General features: G+C 49.7%; 1 protein-coding gene across 1 annotated transcript; it reads left to right on the top strand.

The window, feature by feature from the left end:
* The first annotated feature begins 1,828 nt into the window (after window positions 1-1,828).
* On the top strand, window positions 1,829-7,578 carry LOC123346381 (E3 ubiquitin-protein ligase TRIM7-like). Its single transcript, XM_044983751.1, has 3 exons — window positions 1,829-2,100; window positions 4,888-4,947; window positions 6,939-7,578. The coding sequence occupies exons 1-3, from the start codon at window positions 2,013-2,015 to the stop codon at window positions 7,454-7,456; spliced, it is 666 nt and encodes a 221-aa protein (XP_044839686.1). The 5' UTR covers window positions 1,829-2,012; the 3' UTR covers window positions 7,457-7,578.
* Window positions 7,579-14,437: the final 6,859 nt, after the last annotated feature.

Raw genomic sequence — 14,437 nt, 5'->3', positions numbered from 1 at the left:
GCCCTCGATAATGCTGGAACCGTGTCAGACATGGGAATGTCCACTTTACGTGGGATTCTGGGCCAAATGTAATGGTTGTGAGAATATCACTCTCTAGAAAGCAACAGGATACTGTTAACTGTCATATGACTTAGAATTTGCAAAGAAATTCTTCTCCCTGCAACGTTCAGCACTCCATGCGAAAAGACCCCAGGCTCCACTCCAGGCCCCTCACCAAGCCCCTTGGACCTATTTTAAAAAATTTTTTTTTACAGAGAGAAGACCACTAAAACGGGAGAGGCAGAAGATTGTGTACTTGGAATTTCAGGAACTGCGGCAGTTCCTGGTTAGGAACAAGAGCGACTCCTGCTGGGCCCAGCTGTGAGAAGCTGGACGAGGAGATATTGTGAAGCTACAGAATGAAAATGTCACAGTTAAAACTATCCCAGGAGATTTCCCATCTGATGTGAGCTGATCAGTGAGCTGGAGGGGAAGTATCAGAAGCCATTCAGGTGGAATTCCTGCAGCGGTGAGACTGAGTCAGAAACATCCCAGATCCCCCCGACAGGCACAAGGTTCTGCGCTCCTCAAAATAATGGGCACAGCTAGTCAGAGATCAGCGTCGGTGTAAAAGTTCTAACAGTGTGTGCATTGAAGAGAGTGAAAGACTATTATTTTTGAAGAGTTACGGACACTTTTTTATATAAAAGAAGGAAAAGCCCCATTAGCCTCACGTCGAACGTGTGGCTCTGTGGCCATGGGTAGGACCTCTTTTCCCCAGTACTTGCTAAAAATCTTTTTCTTTGGAATCCAAAGATGTGGGTCAGGTTGGATTGTAAATTCTTTTCTCTCTCCTCTTAGGATGACAGAAGCACCTGGAGCAGGCTACGTGGGCTCTCTCTCGCATCCCGTATGAGCGGCGTGTAGTTCAGAGGGGGGCCAGGGGAAGGCAATGCCTTCCCAAAACTACCAAGTGTGGCCCCCCACCCACACTCTGCCCCCCCAGCGATCTCCTGCTTCTGGCACAGCTCCTCTTAGGCTTCCGGCCGCGTGCTCCTGGGCGGGATTGATGGGGCCCGTCAACCCATCTCTCTCTGTGCTCTGGGGCCAGAGAGGTGGGGCCTGCTCACCCTCCCCATGCTCTGGGGGCTGGGCCGCCCGTTCAGGGGGTGGGGAAGGCTGGGGGTGCTTAGGGGCTGGGGTCCTGCCCCTACGGTGAGGGGGATAAGCTCCTGTGGAGAGCATGGGGTGGGGCCTGGGGCGAGGCTGAGGCCTTGCCTCCCCTAGTCCTAGGTTCACCCACCGGCCTTGCTCACTCCCCCTCACACTTCATGACTCTAGGAAAGAGCTTGGAGCTGATGTTAGCAGCGCATCTCCCAAGGGCTCTACAGCAAAATGTTTGGGGAAGGTCACTTGTTGGATACTAATCTCACTGGTCCATTTGTTCCTGAGGTTCTCACCCTTTTATAGAAGACTCTGGAATTACCTCTGGAATGAGAGAGACTGACCTAAGTTACATTCCAGAAATGTCACATCCCTGGGGGTGGAATATGGGCCTATCACTGGTGGGGCCCTGGTTACCATTCAGCCCAGGCCAGCAGGGGTCCAGAGTCTTTCCCGCCTGAGGACTGTTTGGAGACCTGTGTGAAATGAGCTGGGGAGGGGAGAGTTGATGTCTCAGTCCACTTTCTAGTGGTCAGATTTCTACAACACTTAACTTGGGAACCTCCTGTCCCTCAGAGCATGGAGGCCATTGAGTGGATTGGCCATGGAGACTCAATTCCCTTTTAATCCCCAGAGCTTTTGTCCCCAGACCAGAGTTGAAGAATATGAATGGGTCCTTTGAGGAGAAGGTTGCATGGCCATGGGCTGTGTTGCACATCCTCTGAGGCTGGGAGAAGTCGAGGATTTCTAACTCCAGGCCCATTAGTGCAGTGACTCAATAGCCAGAACTTATAATGAGTCAGTAACTGCAATATAATCACGTGAAATTGTTTCTGTCCAGGTGGGAGAAGGGGAAGTTCCAGCAACCAATGGAGATTTCTCCTGAACTGGAAAAGAGACTCAGTGATTTCTCCCAGAAAAATGTCGCTCTGATGAAGACTCTAGGGAAATTCAAAGGTACCTAGAAGGGATCTAGGTGGGGAAATCATGATGAGACTCTGACTCTATGGGAGGAGAATGGCTCTGGCCAATTGGTTCATAATTAGATAATGCTTCTGTTTAATTGTTAGATGAGAATGCCACACACTTGGGGTCCAAGTCACTCAGGTTGATTAATTCAACCCCTTATTTGTTCCAGAACCATGTCTTGCCATGACAATTACTGTTTAAAGTAAGAAATGACAGACATACTGAAAGAAATATTGCCCAGCTACCTTCTCCTGGTGCAGATCCTTTTCTCCTATGAAGCTCTGACTACCCCTTACTCTTTCTGACATATACGCATCCAGATTATATAGTTATAAGTTCTTTTCCAATCACCTTTGAGTGTTATGAATATTAAGTATTTTGTGTAACTATCAAATTCACAGTCCATTTTGGTCAATTTCATGGTCAGAGGATTTTTAAAATAGTAACGTTCACAATTTCAGCTATTTAAATCTGAAATGTCCTGGTGTTGTAATTGTAGGGGTCTTGACCCAAAAATGAGTTGTGGGGGGGTTGCAAGGTTATTGTAGGAGGGGTTGTGGTGCTGCTACCCTTACTTCTGCGCTGCTGCTGGCGGGGCACTGCCTTTGGTGCTGGGCACCTGGAGAGTGGTGGCTGCTGGCCGGGAGCCCAGCTCTGAGGGCAGAGCCGCCACCAGCAGCAGTGCAGAAATAAGGATGGCATGGGCTGGTATTGCCACTCTTACTTCTGCGATACTGCCTGCAGAGCTCGGCCCTCAGTCAGCAGCCACCACTCTCTGGCCTCCCTGTTCTGGAGGCAGCTGTGCAGAAGTAAAGGTGACATGGTATGGTAATGCCACCTTTACTTCTGCATTGCTGCTGGTGGGGCGTTGCCTTCAGAGCTGGGTGCCTGGCCAACAGCCGCTGCTCTCCAGCCACCCAGCTCTGAAGGCAGCGCAGAAGTAAGGGTAGCCAATACCATGAGCCTCTTAAAATAACCTTGTGACCCCCCCGCTCTCCCGCAACTCCCTTTTGGGTCAGGACCCCCAATTTGAGAAACCTGGTCTCCCTTGTGAAATCTGTGTAGTGTAGGGTAAAAGCAAGCAAAAGACCAGATTTCACGGTTTGTGATGCATTTTTCATAGCTGTGAATTTGGTAGCTCCCTAGCCATAACTCGTACACTACACATGCAAGAACTTTTTAATTGAAAGGGCTTTTGCTGTCCAAGCTATTTCAGGTTTCAGACGGCTAGCCGTGTTAGTCTGTTTTAGCAAAAAAAATGAGGAGTCCTTGTGGCACCTTAGAGACTAACAGATTTATTTGGGCATAAGCTTTCGTGAGCTGGAACCCACTTCATCAGATGCATGAAGTGGAAATTTCATTTTGAGAGGTATATATACACATGCAAAGATGGGTGTGTAGCTTCACTGTGCAGAGGACCAGTGCAAATGAAGTCATTTCAAACAGGGTGGATGTGGCCCACTCCTAATAGTTGATGAGAAGGTGTGAATACCAAAAGAGGGAAAATTACTTCTTGTAGTGAACTCGCCACTCCCAGTCTCTATTCAGATGCAGTCTGATAGTGTCAGGTTTGCATATGAATTCCAGCTCTGCAGTTTCACGCTGAAGTCTGTTTTTGAAGTTTTTTGCTGAAGTATGGCAACTTTCAGGTCTGTTACTGAGTGTCCAGGGAGATTGAAGTGCTCTCCTGCTGGTTTTTGAATGTTACCATTCTTGATATCTGATTTGTGTCCATTTATTCTTTTGCGCAGAGACTGTCCAGTTTGGCCAAGGTACATGGCAGAGGGGCATTGCTGGCACATGGTGGCATAGATCACATTGGTAGATGTGCAGGTGAACGAGCCCCTGATGGTGTGGCTGATGTGATTAGGTCCTATGATGGTGTCCCTTGAATAGATATGTGGACAGAGTTGGTAACAGGGTTTGTTGCCAGGATTGGTTCCTGGGTTAGTGTTTCTGTTGTGTGGTGTGTAGTTGCTGGTGAGGGGGTGGACGATGGACAGAGGGAGGTGGGCAGTGTAAAGCTGGGCCTCTGACACTCTGCACGCTGGGCAAGACACATGGGGGCCATTGTCACAGGGATGTAGCTCTGGCTGGTTCAGAACTTCCTCAGCCTGTGCCAAGGTCTGCACCAGCCACTGAACAGCGGAGTCACAAATGGCCCCTCCCCCTCTCCTTTCGCTGGTACAGGGGTGAATCTGGCCCATTGAACCAACCTTCCCCTGCCTCTGTTTCCACACTGATAAAGTGATTTTATTATTATTCCTGTTTCTGCCTATGGAGGACAAGGCCCCGTCGTGCTGCTCTCTGTAGAGACGCTGAGTAAACAGACCCAACAGCTCACAATTAGACCCAGGATTTTGCAAACGCTCAACATCCTGTTAGCGTCAAAGTGGGTAAAGTTACTTTTATGCCACAGTCTTTGCTGGATCTGAGTCTAGGTTACAACAAAAGGCAGCAAGTGAATGAGACAAACCAACTGGAGTCTGAAGGGTGGGAGGGGATGATGAGGGGAAAATAAATCTCTCTTACATGTGATATGTCCTGGGATTGTTGTGAGGCTGCATGGATGTTGGTTCCATTGCTAAGAGATGCCTGAATGAGAGAGGAAACAGAAAGTTTCGGATGGGTTTATATTAAATACCCGAGTATGTCTCTGGGCCTCTCTGTCTGTTTCTCTGTCATGATGAAAACAGTTCTAGGAGTTCAGAGTGGTGATGCTGTTATAAATATGAAAGCCTGAAATCTCACCTCTCTTATCCTTTCCCCTTCCAGACATTCTGCCAGCTAAATTGGAGATAAGAAGAGGGGAACCCCTAGAAGCACACAGACAGGGTGAGATTGCAGATGGAGATTGTTTTTCCATTATCATAAAAGTCCCATGAAAACATGTTCATGAAATTGTACCTAAAGTTACCAACCAAACTGATAGTGGCCATGATGCTCACAGCCCTAAAAACAAAACCATAAATATGGAGGAGATCCCAAGCTGAAGTCACACAAACAATCCTGACATCAACTTTGGTGCTGAGTTCATGTCCATGCTGATGAACAGAAATGCTCTCCCTGAGCAGCATCCAAACACCCTTAACTCTGACCCTGGAATTTGTATAGACATTCACTGGCTTTTAAATATTTAATTGAGAGGAATGAGTACAGAGCTCGCTTCGAGGGCTGACACATCTCTCTCCTTAACCTTGGCAGAGGAGTCTCCCTCATCACAGTTCTCCAACATCCTACCTTTTGTTTGGGCAGTCCTGAGCTCTCTACTCCTGGGGGAATTCTGCACTAACACATTAAAAGTTCTGTGCCAAAAAAATTACAAATTTTGCACACACACAATTTTAAAATTCTGCATATTTTATTTGTCAAAAGAACACAATATAATCACAATAGTTTCAATTATTTTGGTAATTTATTTCAAAGTACCTGTCAGCCAGTATGTCTGTAACAATACAGACAATGAAAAAGATTCAGGAAATGTTTTTTGTCAGATTCCTTACTAGGCATATAATACAGAACTTTGAGTAATTCCTTGGAACTAGAATATAGAACCATGTTTTCTGCCCCCTCAGAAGCAGTGCAATGATTTGGGGGAGTCAGGGGAATGGAGGAGCTGAGGGAGAGGGAAGGAGCCTGGGAGTGAATCTGAAGGATTGTTGACTGTGGGTGGGAGAAATATGGAACAGGAATTTTTTGGGGGGGTGAGGGAGAGGCCTGGAGGGCTTTTTAGAGAGCCTCCCCAATGCAGACCTTAGCTTACCCCCTAGCCTCTCCCATTCAGTCAGCCACATCTGCCACTGTCCCCATGGGTCCTTGTACCCCCTCCCCATTGTCACCATGTGTCCCTCCATCCCCAATCACACACACACTCCCCCATCCCCATGTGTCTCTGTGTCCTCACTCAGCCACCCCCGTCTCCCATGTGGCCCTGCACCCCTCTCCCTGTCCCCATGTGGCTCTGTGCCTCCACTCCCATGCAGCCCGTTCCCATCTGTCCTTCCTCAATAGCCCTTAGAAACCCTAGTCTGTGACCCGCTCCCAACCCCACGTGCCTGTCTCCCCGCTGTATCCCTTGTCTCCTGACCTGGGGCTGCTCCCACCCAGGAGCGGCTGCTCAGTTCTAGTGCCACAGCGGCCCCTGGGGGGCAAAAGGCAGAACCGCAGCAACTTTCTGGCAGAAGTTACTTTCAGCAATAAAAAATAAAAGTGTGTGCAGGCTATTAATTATGCATGTGCATATGGCGCAGAATTCCCCCAGAGTAGCTCTCCCATTGGAGTTTCTCACTCTTTCATTGATTGGGGAGATGCTCTCTCTCTGATGCTGCCCCCCCTCCCTTCTTTCTGGACTGGGGATGTGGCTACCCCACCCAATGCCACTTCCTACTCTCTGGTCTTAAGCGGTTCTTCCCCAATGCTGCACCTTCCTCTCTGTTCCCTGGCCTGGGAGTGGAGGCTGCATTAGGGGAGGGAGTTTCCTTCTGTGGGGTTTACAGCTGGTACCTGCCTCCTCTGCTCCTTTCTCACTAAAACCTTCTTGACACCTTCCTGGCTGCATCTCTGATGCAGGGAATGGAGCAGCCCCAGCAAGGGGAGATGAAGCCCCTGTAAGGAAATGAAAAACCAGTAAAGTGGCTCCTATTAAACAGCCTGAGGAACTGCAGTGACATGTCTGCTCATACTCAGGTGCCCAGAACAGAGGCAGTTCCCTGGGATCCAGGCCTGTCCGAACCAGAACGGTGCTGCTGGGGAATATGAGGAAATGGTTCCAGCCTCCCCCAGGGCTGATCTCTGGTCCTAATACTCTGATTCTCTCTCACCCCCAGTGTGTGTGACTCTGGATCCAGACACGGCTCATCCCCAGCTCATCCTGTCTGAGGATCTGAAAAGTGTGAGCGGTGGAGACACGCGGCAGCGACTGCCCAACAACCCTGGGAGATTTGACACTGTGTACTATGTGCTGGGCTGTGAGGGATTCACCTCGGGGAGACATTGCTGGGAGGTGGAGGTAGGGGGTGGGCGATTCTGGGCCGTAGGGGTGGCAAGAGAGTCTGTGAGGAGGAAGGGATGGATCAGCCGTAGCCCTGAGGATGGGATCTGGGCTGTGGGGCAGTGGAAGGGTCAGTTCCAGGCCCTCACCTCCCCGGAGACCCGTCTGCCCTGGCGCCGGGTCCCAAAGAGGATCCGGGTTTGTCTGGACTGTGACCGGGGGCAGGTGACATTTATCACTGCTGGTGACAAGGCCCCGATCTTCACTTTCCCGCCGGGCTCCGTCCCTGGGGAGAGAATCCGACCCTGGCTCTGGGTGGGGGACAAAGACACCTGGCTCATACTGTATCCCTGAGGGGGATTTTCCCACCCATTCAAAAATACAACAGTCACTGAAGAAGACGACATTTTGATTACGAGGCATGGGCTAATCCCATAAGAGACCCCAAACAACAATTCAAAGTTAAATTCTTTAACCAGGTGCTAGATTGGTTAAATACAGTCAGTTGAAGAACGTTTCATGCAGCTCAAGGAACAGAGCAGTATATTTGGGATGTTGTATGATATTCCAAAACTCCTCACTGTACCTGAAGAAAACCTACACCAGCAATGCAGGGCACTAGAGACAGTGTTGACACATGATGACATGTGTGATATTGAGGCGAGTGATTTAGGTGATGAACTGAAAGCCCTTTCAAGATACATTTCAGCAGGATCAACTCCAAAGGCTATTCTGGAATATATGTGCACAAATAAGATGATCACCCTCTTTCCAAATGCTTTTGTTGCTCTTTGCATACTTCTAACACTTCCTGTAACAGTTGCCAGTGGAGAACGCAGCTTCTCCAAGCTGAAGTTAATAAAAACCCATCTACGCTCCACAATGACACAGGAGAGGCTGGTCGGCCTTGCAACCATCTCAATAGAGCATGAGCTGGCCCAGACTGTGGACCTTCAGTAGGAAGCAGTTCAAATCTTTGTAACCAAGAAGGCACGGAAAGCACCACTTTGATTATTCAAACAGGTTAAAATGCCAGTGTTTACTATGCAGACAAGAAAAGCTACATTTGCTGTTCAGGAGTTTGAAAGTTAAGTGTTACTTCAAATTTTTGAACATTTTAAGTTGTTAGTTCTCCTTTATTGGGGTAAGTAGCAGAGCAGTACCATGAGAGGAGTAGAATGGGAAGAAGGCAGATTTGAGACCTTTCAAAGTTTTGGCCCAAGCGAGGGGGCATGTAAGACAGGCATCTGTAAAAGCTACACAGAGATTGAGTAGAATCCAGAGGTTGCTGTTGTAGATTTGTAAGAATCAAGTCTGCATACTTTTTCAGCTGGCTTAACAAACATTTCTTGTCCTCTTCACTGAAGGATTCAATATAAATGCCTTCATTAGTCAACTTCTGGACTGAAGTCTTTGCTTCTTACAGTACGTTTTCAATGGATCTCTCTGATTGATCCAAATGTAGCTTCAATTGCTGGACAGAGATCAACTATTGTTGTAGCAGATGCCTGGATGCCATTGTTTAATGACCCAAGTGGTTTCATTAATAGACTTACAAGAGAGAGAATTGTGATTGTCTTCTCTGAACTTAAAAGCAAAAGTAGTCCACCAGCCTCACTACTTAGATCCGTCCCATCTTGGTAGAAACTTTCCACAGCCAATAATAATGGTAGCAGTAATTTTAAGACTACAGCCAAGGATCGCTCATGGGAAAGCGAGTGGGTTTTCCCAGGTTGGACTGATTTGAACTTCAGTCCCAGTGTATCTTTTATTTTTCCCCAAGATATTCAGTCCTTTTGGACTCTTGCTGAGGCCAGGATTTAAAGGGCTCCGGGCTTCCCTCAGCGGCAGGAGCTCTGGGCTCTTTAAATCCCTGCCCCAGCCCCGCAAAGCTCAGGGTACACCCTGGTGGCCAGAGCCCCGGGCCCTTTAATTTGCCCCTGAGCCCTGGGGGGCTCCCAGCCACCTCTTCAGCTGGGAGCCCCTGGTTGATTTAAAGGCCCTGGGTCTCCCAGCCACAGCTGGTGCCCCAGGGCCTTTAAATCTTGAGAGGCCACGCCTCTTCTGGATGAGGCCACGCCCCCCTCAGGACTCTGGCAGTACCCGTAAATCCTGTAAATTACTTTCATCCCTGCCTAAACTGTGTTGTGTCTCCAGCATTCTTAACAGCCTCATTAAGTACTTCTAAAATTGGCTTTGACAATGACTGGCTTATAAGGCTTTTTGCATGTCAATGCAGTCCAGAAGATTGGTGTTTTGCAGCCTTTTCACATAGTTTTGTCAGCATTGGCTTTACTGATCAGTCTGGTAAACCAAGCTCCTCCACTTTTACTATATAAATCCATGGTATGTTCATATCTTGAATACTGTGTGCAGTCCTGGTCGCCCCACCTCAAAAAAGACATATTGGAGTTGGAAAAGGTACAGAGAAGAGCAACTGAAATTATTAGAGGTATGGAGCAGATTCCATACAAGGAGAGATTAAAAATACTAGGACTTTTCAGCATGTAAAAGAGATGACTAAGACGGGCTATGATAGAGCTCTATAAAATCTTGACTCGTGGAGGAAAAAATAAGGAAGTGTTATTTACTCCTTCACATAACACAAGAACTTGGGGTCACCCAATGAAATTAATAATTAGCAGGTTTAAAACAAACAAAAGAAAGTATTTTTTTTCACACAACGCACAGTCAACCTTTGGAACTTTTTGCCGGGGGATGTTGTGAAGGCCATAACTATAACAGGCTTCAAAACAGAACTAGTAAATTAATGGAGGTTAGGTCCACCAATGACTATTAGCCAGAATGGGCAGGGATGCAACCCCATGCTCAGAGTGTCCCTAGCCTCTGTTTGCCAGAAGCTGGGAGTGGACAACAGGGGATGGATCACTCCATGATTACCTGTTTTGTGCATTCCCTTTGAAGCATCTGGCATTATCCACTGTCAGAAGGCAGGATACTGGGCTAGATGGACCATTGGTCTGACCCAATATGGCCATTCTTCTGTAAAAATTAATTATAATATAATAAAAATGTTTAGTATAGAAACTCCCCAGGATGGCAACAATGTGAGATAACGACCTTGGGAAATAATGCATTTTAAAAATCTTGGCCTACTAGGAAATATATATTTATATACGTTTCAGAGTGGTAGCTGTGTTAGTCTGTATCAGCAAAAAGAACGAGGAGTACTTGTGGCACCTTCGAGACTAACAAATTTATTTGGGCATAAGCTTTTGTGGGCTAAACCCACTTCATCAGATGCATGCAGTGGAAAATACAGTAGGAAGATTATATACACACACACAGAGAACATGAAAAAATGGGGGTTGCCATACCAACTCTTCCAAGAGTAATTAATTAAGGTGAGCTATTATCAGCAGAAGAAAAAAAAACTTTCATAATGATAATCAGGGTGGCCCATTTCAAACAGTTGACAAGAAGGTATGAGTAACAGTAGGGGAAAAATTAGCATGGGGAGATAGTTTTCAGTTTGAGTAATGACTCATCCACTCCCAGTCTTTATTCAAGCCTAATGTAATCGTGTCCAGTTTGCAAATTAATTCCAATTCAGCAGTTTCTTGTTGGAGTCTGTTTCTGAAGTTTTTTTTGTTGGAGTATTGCGACTTTTAGGTCTGTAATTGAGTGTCCAAGAAGGTTGAAGTGTTCTCTTACCGGTTTTTGAATGTTATAATTCTTGACGTCTGATTTGTGTCCATTTATTCTTTTGTGTAGAGACTGTCCAGTTTGGCCAATGTACATGGCAGAGGGGCATTGCTGGCACATGATGGCATATATCACATTGGTAGATGTGCAGGTGAACGAGCCTCTGATGGTATGGTTGATGTGATTAGGCCCTATGATGGTGTCACTTGACCTAATCTGTCCACCTAATGTGGACAGAGTTGGCATCGGGCTTTGTTGCAAGGATAGGTTCCTGGGTTGGTGTGTGGTTGCTGGTGAGTATTTGCTTCAGGTTGGAGGGCTTTCTATAAGCGAGGACTGGCCTGTCTCCCAAGCCTGTCTCCTAATAGCCATTGATGGACTTATCTTCCATTAATCTAGCTAGCTAGCTCCCTTTTGAACCCCATTATAGTATTGGCCTTCACAACACTCTCTGGCAAGGAGTTCCAGAGGTTGACAGTGCGTTGCTACTCTAGCCACAGTCATCCTAGTCTCTATGACCTGAAGCACTCCCATCTACCCAGCATTCTTGCTCATCTCTATGCCCCTGGAGGACTCCTGTCCACCCAACCTTTGATCTCTATGACATCTGGAAGCCCCTCCACCCTCCCTCCCTGCAGCACCAGGATGGGAGTGGGAAGACCCCCCGGGACTGCAGGAGGAGCAGAGGGGCCCTGAGAGTCAGATGTGGGGGCTGCAGGGTCAGAACTGAGGGAGGGTCTGGGGGCAGAAGGGATGGGGGGGTTGGGGGTAGAATTAACAGTCAGGCTGGGGACAAGCAGATGTGGGGTGGCAGGGACACAATGAATTAATTAGTGTTTGGGGAGAAGCTGGAGGCTCTGCACCAGCAGGGAGCCTGGGGAAGGGAGACCCAGGCACTGAGGAGTTGGGGGTGGGGAGATGTCACCTGGATGAAGAAGAGGTGGCTGTGAGGCGGGGAGAGTCAGGTATGGGGCAGGTTTCACCAGAAGGGAGAGAAGAAATGAAATGGGAAAAGGTGAAGATAAACTAAAACAGGAGTAAGGGGAGAAGCCTGGGGAAAGTGGGTGAAGCTAAAATCAGAAGAATGAAGGTGAAACAACCCTGAGAAGGGAAAAACTCATGAGGCACCAAGAGGGGAGGGAATACATTCAGCAGAGGACACCTGCCTTGTAATGATCTGTGACGCGGATTAGACAAGAGTTAGGAAGACTCAGACAACTAAACAGATGGAGAACAAGTGCTAGAGAAAACGCTGGATGAAATGAAAGACAAGTGAAGAGGAAAGGGAGAGGGAGGTGGAGATCTATACAATGTTTCTGAAAGTGAGACTGTAATATTAATTCTACCCCATCATTCATGGACAGTGTCTCCACTTTAGTTCCTTTCAGAACAACACTTCAAATCTTTGGATGTTTTTGCCATGTGGTCTGGTTATGAAAGTTTCCTCTCCGCTCCTTGTAAGCTTGCATTTACTTAAGGTCAATAAAACATATAAAACATTCTTCTTGTCTATATCCCTTTAATTTCCTAGCTGTCACTTTTGAAGCAGACATGGGATTCACCCCCCGCCCCAAATTGGTTGTGTCAATGCAGCACTGTAAGCTGCCTTGTGTTGACCTAACTCTGTGGTGGAGACCAGACCTTCATTTCAAATGATACCTCACAAGGCAGACTTTGTACCACGTTTATCATAATCCTGTAAAAGGGGCGAACACAGGGGTACAGCCCATCACACAGACATGGCGGGAACAGAAGGACACAAGGACATAGGCGGCGAGTTCTATGGGCCCGTGGAGCCCAGGCCCCACCAATAATCCTAAAGCTGGGCCCAGCTCCACCAATGTTTGGGCCCCAGGCCCTGTGCTTTGGGGGTCCCCGCGTCGCAACACCCGGTGCTCTCACTGCAGCAACAGCTCCCGGCAGAGGCCCCAGCAGCGACTGGGCTCACAGCCCATTGGCCGGGAACCCCAGCCAATGGGAGCTGCCGGGGGCGGTGCCGGAGCTGCCTGGCCACGCCTCCACAGCAGGGAGGGGGAGCGAGCCACTGGCAGCGTCTGAGCCCTGAGCCGAGCAGCAGCAGGGTCTGTGCCTGTCAGACAGACTCAGCCGGTGAGCTGTGGGGGCAGCCAGACACAGACACAGACACAGCCGGGGAGGGGGGTTTGGTGGGGACAAACAGACACAGCCAGGGGGTTGTGGGACAGACACACACAGCGGGGGGGGGAAGGGGGACAGACACACACAGCTGGGGGTGGTGGGGGCAGCCAGACACACGTACACAGCTGGGGGGTTGTGGGACAGACAGACATAAGGACACCGCCAGGGGGGTTGTGGCACAGACACACACAGCCGGGGGTGGTGGGGACAGACAGACACAAAGACATAGCTGGGGGGGGGGCGTTGGTGGGGACAGACGGACACAGCTGGGGGGTGGGGGGGACAGACAGACACAGTCGGGGGTGGTGGGGACAGCCAGCTAGACACAGCTGGGGGGTTGTGGGACAGACAGACACAAGGACACAGCCAGGGGGTTGTGGCACAGACACACACACAGCCGGGGGTGGTGGGGACAGACAGACACAAAGACACAGCCGGGGGGGGGGGGCGAGGGTGGGGACAAACAGACACAGCTGGGGGGTTGTGGGACAGACAGACACAGCTGGGGGTGGTGGGGACAGACAGACACAGCCGGGGATGGTGGGGACAGACAGACACAAGAACACAGCCGGGGGGTTGTGGGACAGACAGACACAGCCAGGGGTGGTGGGGACAGACAGACACACGGACACAGCCGGGGGTTGTGGGACAGACAGACACACCGGGAGGGGGGGACAGACAGACACAGCCAGGGGTTGTGGGACAGACAGACATAAGAACACAGCCAGGGGGGTTGTGGCACAGACACACACACAGCCGGGGGTGGTGGGGACAGACAGACACAAAGACACAGCCGGGGGGGCGTTGGTGGGGACAAACAGACACAGCTGGGGGGTTGTGGGACAGACAGACACAGCTGGGGGTGGTGGGGACAGACAGACACAGCCGGGGGTTGTGGGACAGACAGACATAAGGACACAGCCAGGGGGGTTGTGGCACAGACACACACAGCCGGTGGTGGTGGGGACAGACAGACACAAAGACACAGCTGGGGGGGGCATTGGTGGGGACAGACAGACACAGCTGGGGGGTGGTGAGGACAGACAGACACAGTCGGGGGTGGTGGGGACAGCCAGCCAGACACAGCTGGGGGGTTGTGGGACAGACAGACACAAGGACACAGCCAGGGGGTTGTGGGACAGACACACACCAGGACACAACCAGGGGGGTAGTGAGGACAGACAGACGGACACAGCTGGGAGGTTGTGGGGACAGACAGATGGAGCCGTGGGCGGGGAAAGGAGCAGCAATGGGCGCCCCGGGGCTGGTATAAAATACACAGGATGGGGGGAGCTTCCTGAGGGGACTATAGCAACACCCCCCCGCAGAGCAGACCCAGGTTGCAGCTGGCTCTGCCCATCACAGCCCCCTGCCCCACAGAGACCCACACAACCCTCTGCCCCCTCGAGAGACTCCCAATGACCCCTGTCACTCCTCTCCAGAGAGCCCTCCCCTTTGTGCCAGCCCACTCCCCTCCCCCACTGCCTCCCCTCCTCCAAAGCTCCCTACAAT

This window comes from Mauremys mutica, chromosome 12 (assembly GCF_020497125.1).
Source record: "Mauremys mutica isolate MM-2020 ecotype Southern chromosome 12, ASM2049712v1, whole genome shotgun sequence".
NCBI classification, from domain to species: Eukaryota; Metazoa; Chordata; order Testudines; family Geoemydidae; genus Mauremys; species Mauremys mutica.
The sequence above is the reverse complement of the archived record's forward strand: the minus strand, read 5'-3'. Positions and strand labels throughout refer to the sequence as shown.

Bases quoted from the DNA above. Each gene is read 5' to 3' on its own strand.
- LOC123346381 (XM_044983751.1), top strand. From the start codon at position 2,013: ATGGAGATTTCTCCTGAACTGGAAAAGAGACTCAGTGATTTCTCCCAG. The intron at 2,101-4,887 runs GTACCTAGAAGG...TTCCCCTTCCAG, and splicing joins GACTCTAGGGAAATTCAAAG to ACATTCTGCCAGCTAAATTG. The intron at 4,948-6,938 runs GTGAGATTGCAG...TCTCACCCCCAG, and splicing joins CCTAGAAGCACACAGACAGG to TGTGTGTGACTCTGGATCCA.